This window comes from Suillus discolor, assembly GCF_016758755.1.
Source record: "Suillus discolor strain FC423 chromosome Unknown F5147scaffold_1, whole genome shotgun sequence".
Classification (NCBI taxonomy): Eukaryota; Fungi; Basidiomycota; class Agaricomycetes; order Boletales; family Suillaceae; genus Suillus; species Suillus discolor.
This window is the reverse complement of record NW_024541248.1, coordinates 1,302,491-1,316,139: the sequence shown is the minus strand read 5'-3', so window position 1 is coordinate 1,316,139 and position 13,649 is coordinate 1,302,491. Positions and strand designations below refer to the sequence as shown.

At 48.5% G+C, this 13,649-nt stretch overlaps 7 protein-coding genes across 7 annotated transcripts; 4 read left to right on the top strand and 3 right to left on the bottom strand.

The window, feature by feature from the left end:
* Window positions 1-169: 169 nt before the first annotated feature.
* Window positions 170-1,078, top strand: F5147DRAFT_741761 (Isopentenyldiphosphate isomerase; the record flags this gene model as incomplete). The annotated part of the gene is made up of 4 exons (XM_041439498.1): window positions 170-320; window positions 373-708; window positions 761-874; window positions 927-1,078. The coding sequence occupies 4 exons, from the start codon at window positions 170-172 to the stop codon at window positions 1,076-1,078; spliced, it is 753 nt and encodes a 250-aa protein (XP_041300239.1).
* Window positions 1,079-1,677: 599 nt separating this feature from the next.
* On the bottom strand, window positions 1,678-3,411 carry F5147DRAFT_663545 (uncharacterized protein). The gene is made up of 5 exons (XM_041434897.1): window positions 2,853-3,411; window positions 2,598-2,796; window positions 2,460-2,544; window positions 2,180-2,405; window positions 1,678-2,127 (listed from the first exon to the last, which is right to left on the bottom strand). The coding sequence occupies exons 1-5, from the start codon at window positions 3,307-3,309 to the stop codon at window positions 1,916-1,918; spliced, it is 1,179 nt and encodes a 392-aa protein (XP_041300238.1). The 5' UTR covers window positions 3,310-3,411; the 3' UTR covers window positions 1,678-1,915.
* Window positions 3,412-3,568: 157 nt separating this feature from the next.
* F5147DRAFT_832058 (uncharacterized protein) lies at window positions 3,569-4,171 on the top strand (the record flags this gene model as incomplete). Its single annotated transcript, XM_041443792.1, has 5 exons — window positions 3,569-3,626; window positions 3,684-3,703; window positions 3,750-3,847; window positions 3,899-3,918; window positions 3,969-4,171. The coding sequence occupies 5 exons, from the start codon at window positions 3,569-3,571 to the stop codon at window positions 4,169-4,171; spliced, it is 399 nt and encodes a 132-aa protein (XP_041300237.1).
* F5147DRAFT_786033 (ATP-dependent DNA ligase) lies at window positions 3,899-7,666 on the bottom strand (the record flags this gene model as incomplete). The annotated part of the gene is made up of 16 exons (XM_041442925.1): window positions 3,899-4,345; window positions 4,405-4,842; window positions 4,892-5,122; window positions 5,179-5,361; window positions 5,417-5,714; window positions 5,764-5,839; window positions 5,889-6,054; window positions 6,116-6,217; window positions 6,273-6,413; window positions 6,465-6,630; window positions 6,681-6,746; window positions 6,804-7,074; window positions 7,126-7,179; window positions 7,229-7,300; window positions 7,356-7,538; window positions 7,597-7,666. The coding sequence occupies 16 exons, from the start codon at window positions 7,664-7,666 to the stop codon at window positions 4,259-4,261; spliced, it is 2,604 nt and encodes an 867-aa protein (XP_041300236.1). The 3' UTR covers window positions 3,899-4,258.
* A 561-nt stretch (window positions 7,667-8,227) lies between these two features.
* F5147DRAFT_663534 (40S ribosomal protein S11) lies at window positions 8,228-9,129 on the top strand. Its single transcript, XM_041434896.1, has 6 exons — window positions 8,228-8,289; window positions 8,348-8,399; window positions 8,465-8,560; window positions 8,619-8,747; window positions 8,800-8,883; window positions 8,936-9,129. Exons 1-6 carry the CDS (start codon window positions 8,278-8,280, stop codon window positions 9,025-9,027), a joined length of 465 nt encoding a protein of 154 aa, XP_041300235.1. The 5' UTR covers window positions 8,228-8,277; the 3' UTR covers window positions 9,028-9,129.
* A 336-nt stretch (window positions 9,130-9,465) lies between these two features.
* On the top strand, window positions 9,466-11,118 carry F5147DRAFT_766744 (Metallo-dependent phosphatase-like protein; the record flags this gene model as incomplete). The annotated part of the gene is made up of 5 exons (XM_041440803.1): window positions 9,466-10,339; window positions 10,392-10,817; window positions 10,871-10,898; window positions 10,952-11,044; window positions 11,097-11,118. 5 exons carry the CDS (start codon window positions 9,466-9,468, stop codon window positions 11,116-11,118), a joined length of 1,443 nt encoding a protein of 480 aa, XP_041300234.1.
* Window positions 11,119-11,734: 616 nt separating this feature from the next.
* Window positions 11,735-13,643, bottom strand: F5147DRAFT_663528 (uncharacterized protein). The gene is made up of 5 exons (XM_041434895.1): window positions 13,322-13,643; window positions 13,221-13,264; window positions 12,914-13,168; window positions 12,259-12,865; window positions 11,735-12,208 (listed from the first exon to the last, which is right to left on the bottom strand). The coding sequence occupies exons 1-5, from the start codon at window positions 13,430-13,432 to the stop codon at window positions 12,035-12,037; spliced, it is 1,191 nt and encodes a 396-aa protein (XP_041300233.1). The 5' UTR covers window positions 13,433-13,643; the 3' UTR covers window positions 11,735-12,034.
* Between the last annotated feature and the right edge of the window lie 6 nt (window positions 13,644-13,649).

The following is a 13,649-nucleotide window of genomic DNA, read 5'->3' as shown; positions in this document are numbered from 1 at the left end:
TCACCCGAATACCTCTCCGAAGCGAAGCACACGGTAATAACGTGAAAGGCTCATCGCTTCACGCACTTATTATTTGCTTGTAAACTTTGGTATGAATATACTACGTGCTAGCCTCCCCTCCTCGTCTCATTTTACTCGCACTCTTAGATCACATTTTGCTCAACGTACCATGTCCTCGCCAGCAGTTCTTGCCGCACGCGCTGCTCTTGCCAGCATAGATCTCACCAGTTATGACCCTGAACAATCGAGACTGATGGATGAGAAATGCATCTTGGTCGACGAGCAGGACAACGCCATCGGCGCGATGGATAAGAAGACTTGTGAGTCTATTTGTTCTATATTATACGGGGTTTTGATAGCAGACTTCAATAGGCCATCTCATGGAAAATATCGACAAGGGTTTACTGCATCGAGCCTTCTCTGCGTTTGTCTTCCGTCCCTCCGATGGCAAGCTTCTCCTACAGCAGCGTGCTTCGGAGAAGATTACCTTTCCCGACATGTGGACGAACACGTGTTGTTCGCACCCACTAGATGATTTCGAAGAAGAAAAGATCGAGGAGAATCAGCTCGGAGTGCGGATCGCAGCTTCGAGAAAACTGGAGCATGAGCTTGGTATTCCGCAAAGCCAAACACCAATCGACGAGTTCCAGTACTTGACGAAGATTCATTACCTCGCACCGTCGAACGGTATGTGGGGTGAGCATGAAGGTGCGTTGACAGGTTGAAAATACAGGTGCATGTCCTTACGTGCCTCTCATAGTCGACTACATCTTGTTTATGACGGCGGATGTTACGGTGACGCCAAATAAGAACGAGATCCGGGACTACAAATATGTGGACAAGGCTGAGCTACAGGCGATGTTCAATGACTCATGTGCGTATGTTGCTTGCGATATGTTGGATGCGAGCTTACTGGGCACGCGCAGCAAATTCTTTTACACCTTGGTTCAAGCTGATTGCTCGTGACTTTTTGTTTGAGTGGTGGGATACTCTTGTAGAGCGGCAGGGCTTTGATGGTCGTGTCTACGCAAAGACTTTAACAGGCGTCGCTGACGGTTCGAAGGTTGTCAAGATGTGATACATGTTACACTCATGTCTGTAGATTAGTAGTGCAAATGCAATTCTGTATTCAATAATAGATTCTGATTCACAAATTCTAATCCGACTAGACGCAATTCAACAAATTTATTCAAGTTCTGTTTGCCCAGCACCATACACAGTCAAGAGACTATGAAGTAGTTACTGAGCAAAGAGAGACAAGAAAAAAGAAACCCCCGACGACGCAGGCCAGTAGTGCAGTAGCAAGGTCATCATGTCCTCCGAGTTGCAAGCAGAGCTCGAAGGAACAAGGGCGGCAAAAATTTGATAACCAAAGAATGAGGGCGGTGCCCTCATAATAGTGGTTAAACTATTAAGAACAGATACTACACTTGATCTAAGCCAAAAGGCCAGAGTGGTAAGGATCCAGTTCGTTCACAGCTCCCTTTTATATCTTCTGAATCAGCGCACGGACCATTACCATAACCGGTCGTAGTGCCACAGGGCAGAAATTACATCCGAAAGGTAATCCAGAGTGCTCTGGAACGCTCTAGGCTAGGTCTGATCTAGCCAGGTCCTCGATCGAACGCGTGGACGAGGCGAACGCGATAAGCAGCGGAGTTTAAGTGGACACATTCCTGTAGATGAATAGCCTTGTATTACACACGTAGAAGTAATAGTAACAGGATACACCGTCTGCATAACGGTACAATTTATATCCTTCCTGTGCTACAGCAGAATTAGAACTATAAATACATACGGTAGTCGTACATCATGAGCATGTCGTTTCCAGTATCGTTACACCCCGTCGTTGGGGTAGGCAGTAGGTGGACGCTGTCACAGGTGAACTGCGTCGTTCCTCGGCGCGTTCCACCTCTTAGTGATCAATATTCTGACCAGCACGTGAACCCGCACGAGAATTGGCACGCGAACGCATTCTCGTCCCACGAAATATCCATATCTCCTTCTTATTCCCAAACCCAAGCATCCCTGTACGCGCAAGGGGAACCGTGGCTTCAAGCTTGTAGCCCATAGTACTGATTTCCTTGAGTGCAGACGCTGCAAACACGTCTTTGCTTAAATCAGGGGCTGCCACGAGAGCACATCAGCAAGGGAAATTGCATGTGCAGAGAAAACAAACCGCCAATCGCATTCCTCTTGAGCTCAATTGTGTAGATCTCGTCTTCACTTGTTCGATCTCCAGCAATTTTAAATGGCCATGCAGCCCGAAGACGGGGACCAATCTGCTCCCCGACACGGCGCGGCGGACGGACAAGCGTCATCCTGTGTCCTGAGCGCGATATATGCGCAGCAAAGAAATCACAGTGTTCATCGGGACCGCTATCTTGAAATATCAACTGAGGATACTAAATACACCGTTAATGATGCTTGTACGACCCTTGGGTTAATTAAAGACATACGGAATAGCCCGTACTGAGAGAGGTACGGTACTGATAGCCGTTATGTGCGAGGCAAGTAAATAGTTCGCATATCATTTTTTGTGCGCTGCATCAGATCAGCACGTGATACAGGATCAGTGATTGGATGATTGGACCTACATGACGCCCTCGCCCCCGCTCGCACTCCAAGGATTCCTGTTAAAGAGAATCCGAAACGCGTGATGAACAGGGATTGCTGTGGATATCCCGTGTGGCCACATAGGAATAATGTTCTCCTTTATCTCTTCCATCGTATCTTGGAAAGCGACATTGCCCATACGGAGCTCGTTTGTGCCGTGAAAAGAGACAAACAGATGTTCTGTGATGACGTATGGCGTGGGAGGAGTGATAATCATAGGTCAACTAGTAACTTACCTGGAAGATAGGACGGGTTAGAACTCATGCCATTAGCGCGTGTCATGGGCACGAGGCGCTGGCGTGCACTGGAAGTCGTCCGAGTACGCTCGAGAGTGGGTGGGGCGGCACCAACGGTCTCTGAGCGGCGAAGACCACCGTTCTTCTTCATCGCGGACTTGAGCTGGGCCTTCTCTGGATTATATGAGGGCTTTTGACGGGTTGTACTAGCGCGCTTGACTCGTGGCGGGGGGGCTGGCTCAGAATTTGGCGGGATGAATGGCGTGTTAGGGTCCAGGTGGCCTTGTGAATATTGAGTGGCTTGATAATTTTCGCGAGGCCATGGTGGAGAACTGTACGGATCAGATGTAGGAAAAGGTTGTTGTCGCTGCTGTTGATGCTGATAGCCAGGAGGGTAATATGTATGGTATGGCTGACCATAGTAAGGGAAGTTAGGCTGCGGGTAAGCTGAATGCATTGGTGGTCAGGGAAAGAGATAGGAAAGATGGCCGTACACTAGTTAGTCGATATCATAAAATGGCCTCGTGTTAGCTGAAGACAGCAGACATGAGGATTCCCATTCTAGGCCGCGGAGAATTCTTTGGGCGTTACTCGCATAAGGTTCATGACATCGGTCCGCTCTCGGCCCCATTGATCACGTGAGTGTTTTTATATCCCTTGCTTCCAACTCACTCGGAAGTTCTCTTCACAAACGCCCAAGTCACATCAGGGCAGCGATGGCATCAACATTCTTTACATGGGTCAGATCTCCTGCTGCTCGCGAGTACTTCTTCAGTATGTTTCTCATCAATTATCATTTGCTTGAAACATGTTTCATCATATTCTTCACAGGTACACACTTCTGGGGACCAGTCAGTCATTTCAACTTTTACGAGTTACATAACTCACTCATTCCAGGTCGCAAACTGGGGTCTTCCCCTTGCTGCCCTCGCTGACCTTAGCAAAGATGAAGAGGTCATCTCAGGTACTATGACCACTGCACTTGCTACCTATTCGTACGTCCCATTTCACTCTCACGCAGCTGCATGCTGAACCCACGCAACTAGAATGGTCTTCATGCGCTTCGGTGCGTTCTGTGACGAGGTTATAAAGCGCATGTCTGACCTTCCGTTATAGCCTGGAGAGTACAACCCCGGAATTACCTGCTCTTTGCCTGTCACTTGACAAATGCGACAGCACAGTCAATCCAGGAAGCCCGCTTCGTGAACTACTGGTATTACGGTGGCCGTGAGAAGAAGTTTGGTCTTGACAAGGGTCCAGTCACACAAGCCATCGAGGAATCACAAGCAGAGGCAAAGAAGGTTGCAGACACAAAATAATAATATCCCTCTATGCAACGCTGGCATACGCTGCGCCTTTGACTAACCAATGTCTGAAGTGAGCATCTAGATACTGATACGTAATTTTCACCAAAATCCGTCATCCCCATCACCTTTGCTTTTCTTCCCACCCTTGCTCTGTGAAAGCACCTGTCGTTCATACATCTCAGAGATCTGAATAATCATAAGTACCCGCCAACTTACTGAATCTCAACATGCAGCGAAACACTCACTTGCTCGGGTCCAGTAGCATCATCCGCCGATTTGTCATCCCGTATTCGGATGAATCTCGGAAACCGCAACGAGATCCCGCGTTCCTCTACCAAGCCCTGTGCCGCTGTGTATACCGGGCTCAAACTCAAATCTGCCGCAAGCACCTCCCACACGATCTTTGGCTCAAACCACACATCAGGCTTCGCTCCACCAGGTTTGATGTCCCCACGTGGTTTTGTGATCTCAAGCGGTCGCAGTGTGTCCCAGTGCGTCTGCAGCATCTCTTCGCTGAACCCGGTGCCGATCTTGCAGATCGTCTGATACTCTTCAGCATCGGCGTCGAAGCAGGCTAGGAGGAAAGCTCCGTAAACTTTCGTACGCTTGCCTTTGCCGTAGTATCCCCCAACGACGACGAGGTCCAGAGAATCACCAACGCCAGCGAGGTAGTCTTTCTTGAGCTGTATATGATTGATCAATATCAGTCGGATTTCGACGGAGCAAAAGCACCTTGAGCCAGTTGACGCTCCGCCGACTGGGTTCATAGTAACTTGCGTCTGACTCAAGCATCTTGACCATAAGTCCTTCGCAGCCGTCCTTCACACTCTCTTCGAGGAATGCCTGGATCTCATCTGTTGTCGATCCGTCTGAAGACTTGGCAAAATCGAACTCTCCAGGCACGATCTGGAAGTGCTCCCTCAACAATTCTCGACGTTCGCTGAGTGATTTTTGGAGAAGTGGCTACTCGCACGTCGATCAGCGCAACACCCTAATATCGTTGAGGATGGGTAACAAACCTCGCCATTGAGATAAATAAGGTCGAATGCGAAAAGGCAGACTTTGACCTGGATGTCTTCGACTTTTACGTCCTTGCGCTTTCGCTTGCTCAGCTCTTGGAAGGGCATGAGCTTGCCTGAGGTCTTGTCAATCGCAACGGCCTCGGCATCAAGCACGAATGACTTTGTCTTCTCCATGATGCACTGTCTTTCCATCAGCCCAATTTGCACAGGCAAGTCTATATAGATCATCACCTACCCTCGGCAGCTGCTCCACTAAATCTGGGTACTTGGCCTTCATATCCTCTGAATTTCTACTAAAGACGCTGACGCTGCCATCCTCCAGCATGTGTACCTGGGCGCGTTCCCCATCGTACTTGTACTCACACGTAAATCGCCGCCCCTCGAAACGGTCCAGTACTTCGCCGATCGCTTTTGTTGGCTTGGCGAGCATTGGCTTGAGTGGAACCCCGGGCGTAAGCTTGCAATGAGTGCGCAAGCCCGATAGACCATGCGTGAGCAGCGCGGGGATCACAAGTTCGTACGTAGGGAGCTCGCTGGAAGATGTGTCAATGAACGTAGATGGGCGAGGCGAGGGGGTCCGACCTGTACACAGATTTCATGATACTAGCACCCTCTTCGAGGCGAGATGCCAGTTTCTCTTTGCTCCATCGCTTTCCGGCTTGTAGACGATGAATCAGCTTCATTAGCGAAGTTTGAAAAATACACACCATGTTCTTTAGCCAGAACAGCAGCATGTGCGAGAGCCACGAGAACCGTACGTTCAGCATTACCGATCCGGAGCTTGCCTTCCAGGCTGCGCACAATGTACTTCGCCTCGAAGTCCTGGCATGCGGCGAGAAGCTTTGTAATGATCGATACCTTCTTTGCCTGGGACTGTATCAGGGGGAGAATGGTGCTAAGTCTTGAAGAACTTGGAGAAGCATGAAGAACAAACCGAATGTCCAGATGACAGCGCAATCTCCCGCAAGTTTGAGAAGACAAAAGGAACTGTAAGCGGCTTGGGTTTGAAGAGCGTCTTCTGACTGTTTTTAGAGTTCTACAAACGAAGTAAGTTCGTGTGGTCGGGGTTAAGGCAAGTAACAGCAGAGTACCATTGCCACGAGCCCGAGATCACCTTCTTTCTTGAGGTCTGCTTTAATTGTTGCAAGACTCCGTCCTGTGGACTCGCTAATAGCTTTAATGAGCAGGCTCTCGCCGATACCCAGTTCGACACCAACATAATCTGGGCTCAGCTACGTCTCTTAGTACACAAGAGCAGAATAATTGAATACCAAACAACTTACGCGGTTTATGCACAGGTATACAGACTGCAGGAGGGAGTTGGAATCATCCTTCTTGCTGCGTTGGATGACAAGAAGGAAGAACGAGGTGAGGAGAGCAGTCTTTTCGAGCCTCTTGGTGGTGGCTTCGATGAGTGAGAAGGTCTTCGTTAATGCAGCGTAGGGCACTCTACCAAGTCACTGTGTAAGGAGAATTTCAGAGATTGTAACACGACGTACGAGTCTCCGATTTTCCACCCGCCCTTGACGTCTACCTCTGCGACTCGAGATAGTGCTTCCTCGGCGCTGTGTACTCAAATTAACTTGGCACATGTGAAGACCCGCTAGAGGAATCATACGTACGTTTGTGTTGCCGCATCTTCGTCGTCATCATCTGGCTCGCTCTCGTCAGGAATTTCATCCTCGCCCTCGTCGGCACTTGCTGAGGACTCGGCTAGCTGCTTTTCTACAGGCTCAGATTGGGGGATTGCTTTGGCTTTCCCTTTACTTTTGGAGGAAGGCTGTGGCGAGGAATGCCCATTTAGACTGGTGAGAGCGAGTGCGGTGGTCGTAGAGTCCTCGTCATCTGACTCGACCACACGTCTCCGTTTGGACTTTGAAGGCCCAGGTGATGCTAGTGCGTAGTTGATTACAGCTTCGACTTGCAAGGCTGGGTTGTACTTACCAGCGAGTTTTGGCGAGGTGACATCCTTCCGTTTAGTTTTGGACTTAGCCGGTGCTATTCGTCATTATGACCTGTCAGCTGTGAAGAGCGGAGAAGCACTCACATGCTGATGGTTCGTCGACTTCCATCCGATCTCCCTTTTCTGTTGGCTTTTTGCCATTTGAGACGGGCGATACTAAGAGTCCGCGAGGATTAAAAACTCTACAGTTTGAATAGTCCAAAATTCTCACTGATTTCAGACTTCACTGACGCGCTCGTCTTCAACTCATCCACCTTCCCGTTGACGATGACATCTTCCGTCGTACTCTCCTCATTCGTGTTGGACTTTCGCTTCTTCCCTCCCCACATTTCCGCGAGGTTTGATTGCTGTGGCGGCGCCGATTTGCTGTTCTTTGGCATTTCAAAGAATTTACCTAGAAAAAGTGGTGGTATGGTAGGTGGTCAGAAAGAGAAGGACATTACGCTACGTACCGAGTGTTTGTTGTCTTCCCATAAATCTTGTGTGAGCCGCGACGCGATAGAACGAGCGCGTGACAAACATAGACGCGCGTTACTCGTCGCGTCGACCCGTGTGAACTGGTTCATGCCCCCTATTCCGCGGAGTCAATCACATATATCAAGAGATGGAATTGCTATTGGTAAATTTAAAATAGCCAGCAGAGTGGTCACTGCACAGACCTATGTAAATAGCCCAGCTCGACTGAGATCTGGCAAGTACGACCTCGACCCATATGCATCACCCCTGTCACACGTGCGCACGTCCAGCACCTGGGTTCTCCATACCGTGACGTTATTGCTCTCGAATAGGAACTTGTGTTGCCAAAGAAAGGTGACCCCCCGGGAAAACACCTCTTTTGGGAAGTTGACCCCTTGTAAAGTCTAGGGACACCCCAGTTATTTTGGCTCTCTCACGAAGCCCTCCTCATTTCTCCACAATTGTGTTCGTTCAGCCTCGCATACTTCATAGTAAACTGCACGATGAATTGGAGTGGATTCTAGAACGTGAATTGTGTAAAACATTGGAGTGACTGAAGTGGTGGGAATATCAATGGTAATTGCCGGAATCTGTACAGTTTTAATTATGTGGCTTCTTTCCCACGCAAGTAAGCACAGTGCGGGAAATTGAGCTCCTCATCGTCCTAATCATTCACCATGGCTGACCAGGTACGGGCTGCTACCTTGCTGAATCCACGCTCATTGCTTGACTTATCATCATTTTCAGATCGAGAAGGCGTACCAGAAGCAGCATTTATTCCAAAACGCCAAAGCCCGCGGTATGAGACTTTTAATTTGTAAAATCGGGGCAGGAACTTATGTGATTGCGATCGCTGTGGTAAAGGTGGCAAGAAGGTTGCGACCAAGGAAAAGCGGTGGTACAAGGATGTTGGTCTTGGATTCAAGACCCCTGCGGAGGCTATCCAGGGCACTTACATCGGTACGTCCCATGCTTTTCACATGTGGTCTGGATGGTGCATTCTTATATCTCTTTTCAGATAAGAAGTGCCCTTTCACCGGTAACGTCTCCATTCGTGGCCGTATCTTGACCGGCAAAGTTGTTTCCACCAAGATGACGCGGACAATTGTGATCCGCAGGGATTACCTCCACTACATTCCTAAATACAGTACGTTAGAAGACAGACTGATTGTTCATTCACACTTATCTTTATCTGACAGACCGGTACGAGAAGAGACACAAGAACATGGCCGTACATGTATCACCCGCTTTCCGTGTAGAGGTTGGTGATATTGTCACTATCGGTCAGTGTTCCTTTCAGTCGGTGCTACTTGGAATTGATCGCAGGCAATGTAGGGCAATGTCGACCACTGTCAAAAACGGTACGATTCAACGTCCTACGGGTGTCGAAGAGCAAGGCAGCAGCCAAAGCCTTCGGCAAGTTCTGAGAGTGCCATCGAGATTCTATTTACGTTGTTGACATTGCATGATTTCTACTACCCATTGCGCTATGCCCGCATGAAAAATTCATTGCTGCATTATGACAAGCACTTTTTTAGAAGACCTGAGTGGCAAAGCACAGGAAAGTCGATCTGAATCAGAACTAAGGACTAAAGTACTAAGTATGCCCTTCGAGCGCTTGATTAACGGGACAGGAAGTAAACAATGGAACAAATAAGGACAGCAGTGCAAGTTGCCGCTAGAACGATTGACTGGTCCTCGTTGGAGAGGACTCGGCTCAACTTAGTTCCTGTCTTCTTCGACTTTACAAGCTGGCTCCAACACTTCTTTCTGTCTTAACTTCCAAGTTAACTTCAAGGTCGCGCTCTCGGTCTTCAGCATCACAGCGAGGCTCGCCCTCGCGCGATTCACAGGTTTCACCACCAATGGGCCAACAGCAATCTAAAAAGACAAAGAAGGGAGGAAAGGAGAAGGACGTGGACCATGTGCACGACGATTCTATAGAAGAATCGAATGGTCAAATTCTCCATGGCAGTTTGTCTCGCGCAACAGGGAGTCATCCCAACCACTCCCAAAGTGTTGCCCACGAGTATGATGCAGTCCGAAATAGTGCACCCTCGCTTAATGTACCTAGTTCCGGAGAGTCCAATGGAAGCACCTCAAGACCACCAGGCTCACCAGGTGGTTCACCGGCTATCCTCAGTTCTTCCCCGAACAACCTTTCTACTCCCTCCCTACTCGCGCCAACTTCGACGCCACAACCCTCCACTTTATCAACGAAACCCTCTCCCGCTCCACTCGACATTCCACTCACCCAGACAATCCTCTCGACTTCTATGCCGTCGTCATCCTTCACGCCGGGTTCAGCGGCTAGTAGCTTTCCCTTGAGTGACTCTGCGGGAGGAAAGGTTGGACAGCTCGACATCGACGGTATGATCCAACGCCTTCTTGACGTGGGATATACTGGTAAAGTCAGCAAATCTCTGTGTCTGAAAAACACGGAGATTGCTGCTATTTGCCAAGCGGCGCGCGAGGTATTCCTCAGCCAACCAACCCTCATCGAGTTGTCACCACCAGTAAAGATCGTCGGCGACGTGCATGGGCAATATTCAGATCTCATCCGCCTTTTCGAGATGTGCGGTTTCCCTCCAGCCGCCAACTACCTATTCCTGGGTGACTATGTCGATCGCGGGAAACAGAGTTTAGAGACAATCTTACTGCTCTTGTGCTACAAGATAAAGTACCCAGAGAACTTCTTCCTCTTGCGTGGCAATCATGAATGTGCGAATGTCACAAGAGGTCAGTTGCTTGGCGCCTTATTGTCATGTGATGGTATTCTGACATTTTCCAGTGTACGGCTTCTATGACGAGTGCAAAAGACGATGTAACATAAAGACATGGAAAACATTCATAGACGTCTTCAATTGCCTGCCCATTGCAGCTATTGTCGCCTCCAAGATATTCTGCGTACACGGCGGGCTATCACCTTCGCTTCACTCCATGGAAGATATCAAACGCATACAAAGACCGACCGACGTGCCGGACTACGGGCTACTAAACGATTTGCTATGGTCCGATCCTTCTGATACAGCATTGGATTGGGAGGATAACGAGAGGGGGGTGAGCTACTGTTTTGGGAAAGGGATCATTAATGACTTCCTGGTGCGGTATGACATGGACCTGATATGCAGGGCTCATATGGTCGTTGAGGACGGGTATGAGTTCTGGAACGACCGGACACTGGTGACGGTCTTCAGTGCTCCGAATTATTGTGGAGGTCAGCATAACTCTTATCTTGTCTGTTCGTCCAGGGCTGAAGTGATGTTCTAGAATTCGATAATTACGGTGCTTGTATGAGGTAATTTCCGTCTGTCGGCATTTGGGGGTTCCAATTGATTTGTATTGTTTCAGTGTCTCAGAGGACCTTCTGTGCGCTTTCGAGCTCCTCAAACCTCTGGACGGGCCGGCGCTCCGGAAAGAGATGACGAAGGCTAAACGGAAGAGGTGGGTTATCTCACTCATTCGATATCGCGTATTGACCTCCACGCGTGCCTAGTCTAATGGCGACTGCAACGTGATCATGACATGCCATGCGTAGAACACCAGTGCCACAGGGTCAAGGGTGTGGGTAACCTGTTAATGAACACTGTATATCTTTGGTGTCACTATGTATTGAGACGCAGACACTCGTTGAGATGCCCATGCCACCCTCTCACCACAAACATCACACTACCCCTACCTCTACATCATTCCGTCTAGTCCTGATCTGTTCATTTTGATATCCGAGCGATTTGCCTCACGCGAACACACTCCTTCCTGTCGTACTTCGCATCTCTACCCCTTGCCCTCCTATCTCTCCCTACCCTTTCTTCCGTTTCATATTGTCTCGCTCCCTCTTCAGCTTTCTCCTTTTGGGCCTATTTAAGACGTCGCATATTTCTTTGTGTTTGTGCTATATAATGACATTGCAGCTGAAAATGCTGGCTGCAGTTCTCAGCTGATCAGGAGTTATCACGTTTCATCTCGCCACTTACTACTAGTATGATGTGTTAGCAGGTTGTATATATACTTCCATAGAACACTAAGGTACACGCGTTCTCCTTGAAAATGTACTTCTATTTGGCCAGTTTGAAGGGTCAGATAGCTGACATGGATGGACATCTCATGACACAACAGATCCAATTGGGTGCGACTGGGACCAATGGGACATACCCAAGTGAATTAATGTGATGAAAGGCACCCCTGACAAAGAGCATTCAGCTGGAGAGGATGCTTCTTAAGCATTGTGACTTGCAAACAGTGTTCCCCGAATGATGCAAAGGCACGACTCTAAGATTGCTGAGTGTCAACCAACTTAGTCAAAACTGTCGGCTGCTCAACTGTTATGCAAGGCACTAATACTGAAAGCTCGTGTTTCAATATTGTAGACAGCATTTATATAAGTTATGGGAACTCTAGCAAGTAAGCCACTGTGCTTACAATCTACCTTCAGCTCTAGAACATATCATAAGCAAGTACCGTGAAAGCCCCTACAATCATGCCTGCTCCCAATAGCCCCCAGGCAGTCAACCCGACAGAGTGTAACATTAGATCCGAGATGAGTGTGAGGACGATTGTAAGTAGACTTCCAACGGAAGTAACAATCGGGCCCCAGACTCCCAACAAAATCTAAAAGTGTTGATTAGACAGAGAGCGTGTTGTACGTTTATCATACACACCATGAAGCTTGCATTAAATATAACGCCTGTTATACAGATTCCTACAATTGCAACGAAGGTCACCATGTTGGATGGAAGCGCAAACTCTTCGATGCCGTAATAATGTAACACAGTTAAGGGTACCCAAAGCACGAACAAAGTGCACACGCCCATGGATGCGGTGAGAAAATTAGGATGAAGGCCAAATGGAAGAGCATGTGTGACTTGATTACTGGCGAGGAGTGGTAAAGATACTATCTCCTCATCGCCAGCCGCTGATACTGGGATATGGGAATATTGTGTAGGCTCTGCAGCTGGCTCTAGGTCTGATGGCAGTGCTGCATACTTCTTGTAAAGAACTTGATACAGACCGTATATCACGGATGCAACCAGAGTTAAAATGTCACCAAATAAAGGGGCGGAAGTTTGGGCGACAGTCGTACGGCGAACCACAGGTGCAGTTGTACTTGACGGTGTGCTGTCGCCGTATACGATAGTGAGCACTCCAACAGTGGCGAGGCAAACTGCACACATCCGAATAAGACTCCATTTCAGGTTCAGCAACTTGACACTGAAGACATAAGCGAAGAAGGCATTAGCATTCCAGATGGCCGTGACATCAGTGACGCTGCAGGATGCTTGAGATTAGAAGTGTGAAAAGTAATTAGCGACGTACGGAGCATATACGACAGCAATAAACCACAATAGGGCAGGTATACTGTAGATGACGGTCATGACTAGAATTACGACCAGAAATCGTGACAGAGGAAATCGTGAAGAGTGAACGATTCTTGGATCTCGTAATGTCAACTGAGCGGTGATAATGTTGGACAAGCCAGACATCATAGTACGAGGAGAATGGTGGGTTGTCAGGAGGAGATAGCCTAGGTGCAACGGAAAGGAGAGCGCAAATGATGAATGCACGACATAACTGCGAACTCTGAGTTCGCATCGGCATACCGCGGGGTCATTTGTCTACTCACAACAGAAAAAATGAGTGTTGATAACCCAATGTTGTCTGAACATACTAATTCAATAAGTCAGTAATCGATCGATCTGAAGTAGCTGAACTGAAGCCAATCACCTGTGTGAGTTGGGTCTCTCCAACAAAAGCAAAAATCATTGCAACGAATGTTACCAGCGCAGTCTTTCCGCCTAGACGCGGCGTAACGGGGCTCTCTCTCTCGCACGCCATGATGATAAGGTAAGGTAGGAGTACAGAGATTCAGGAACTTTTCAAAAAAGCGAAGAGATGGATGTCCCGAATAATGGGACCTTCTCACTGCTCCATCTCGCGAATAGAACTTGGAAGTGCTTATAAGTCAGCGATATCCACGCTTGCGAATTTGACGCCGAGCCGTAACTGCAAAGTCTGCACAACACGCTGGTAACTGAGAGAAGTCTCAGAACAG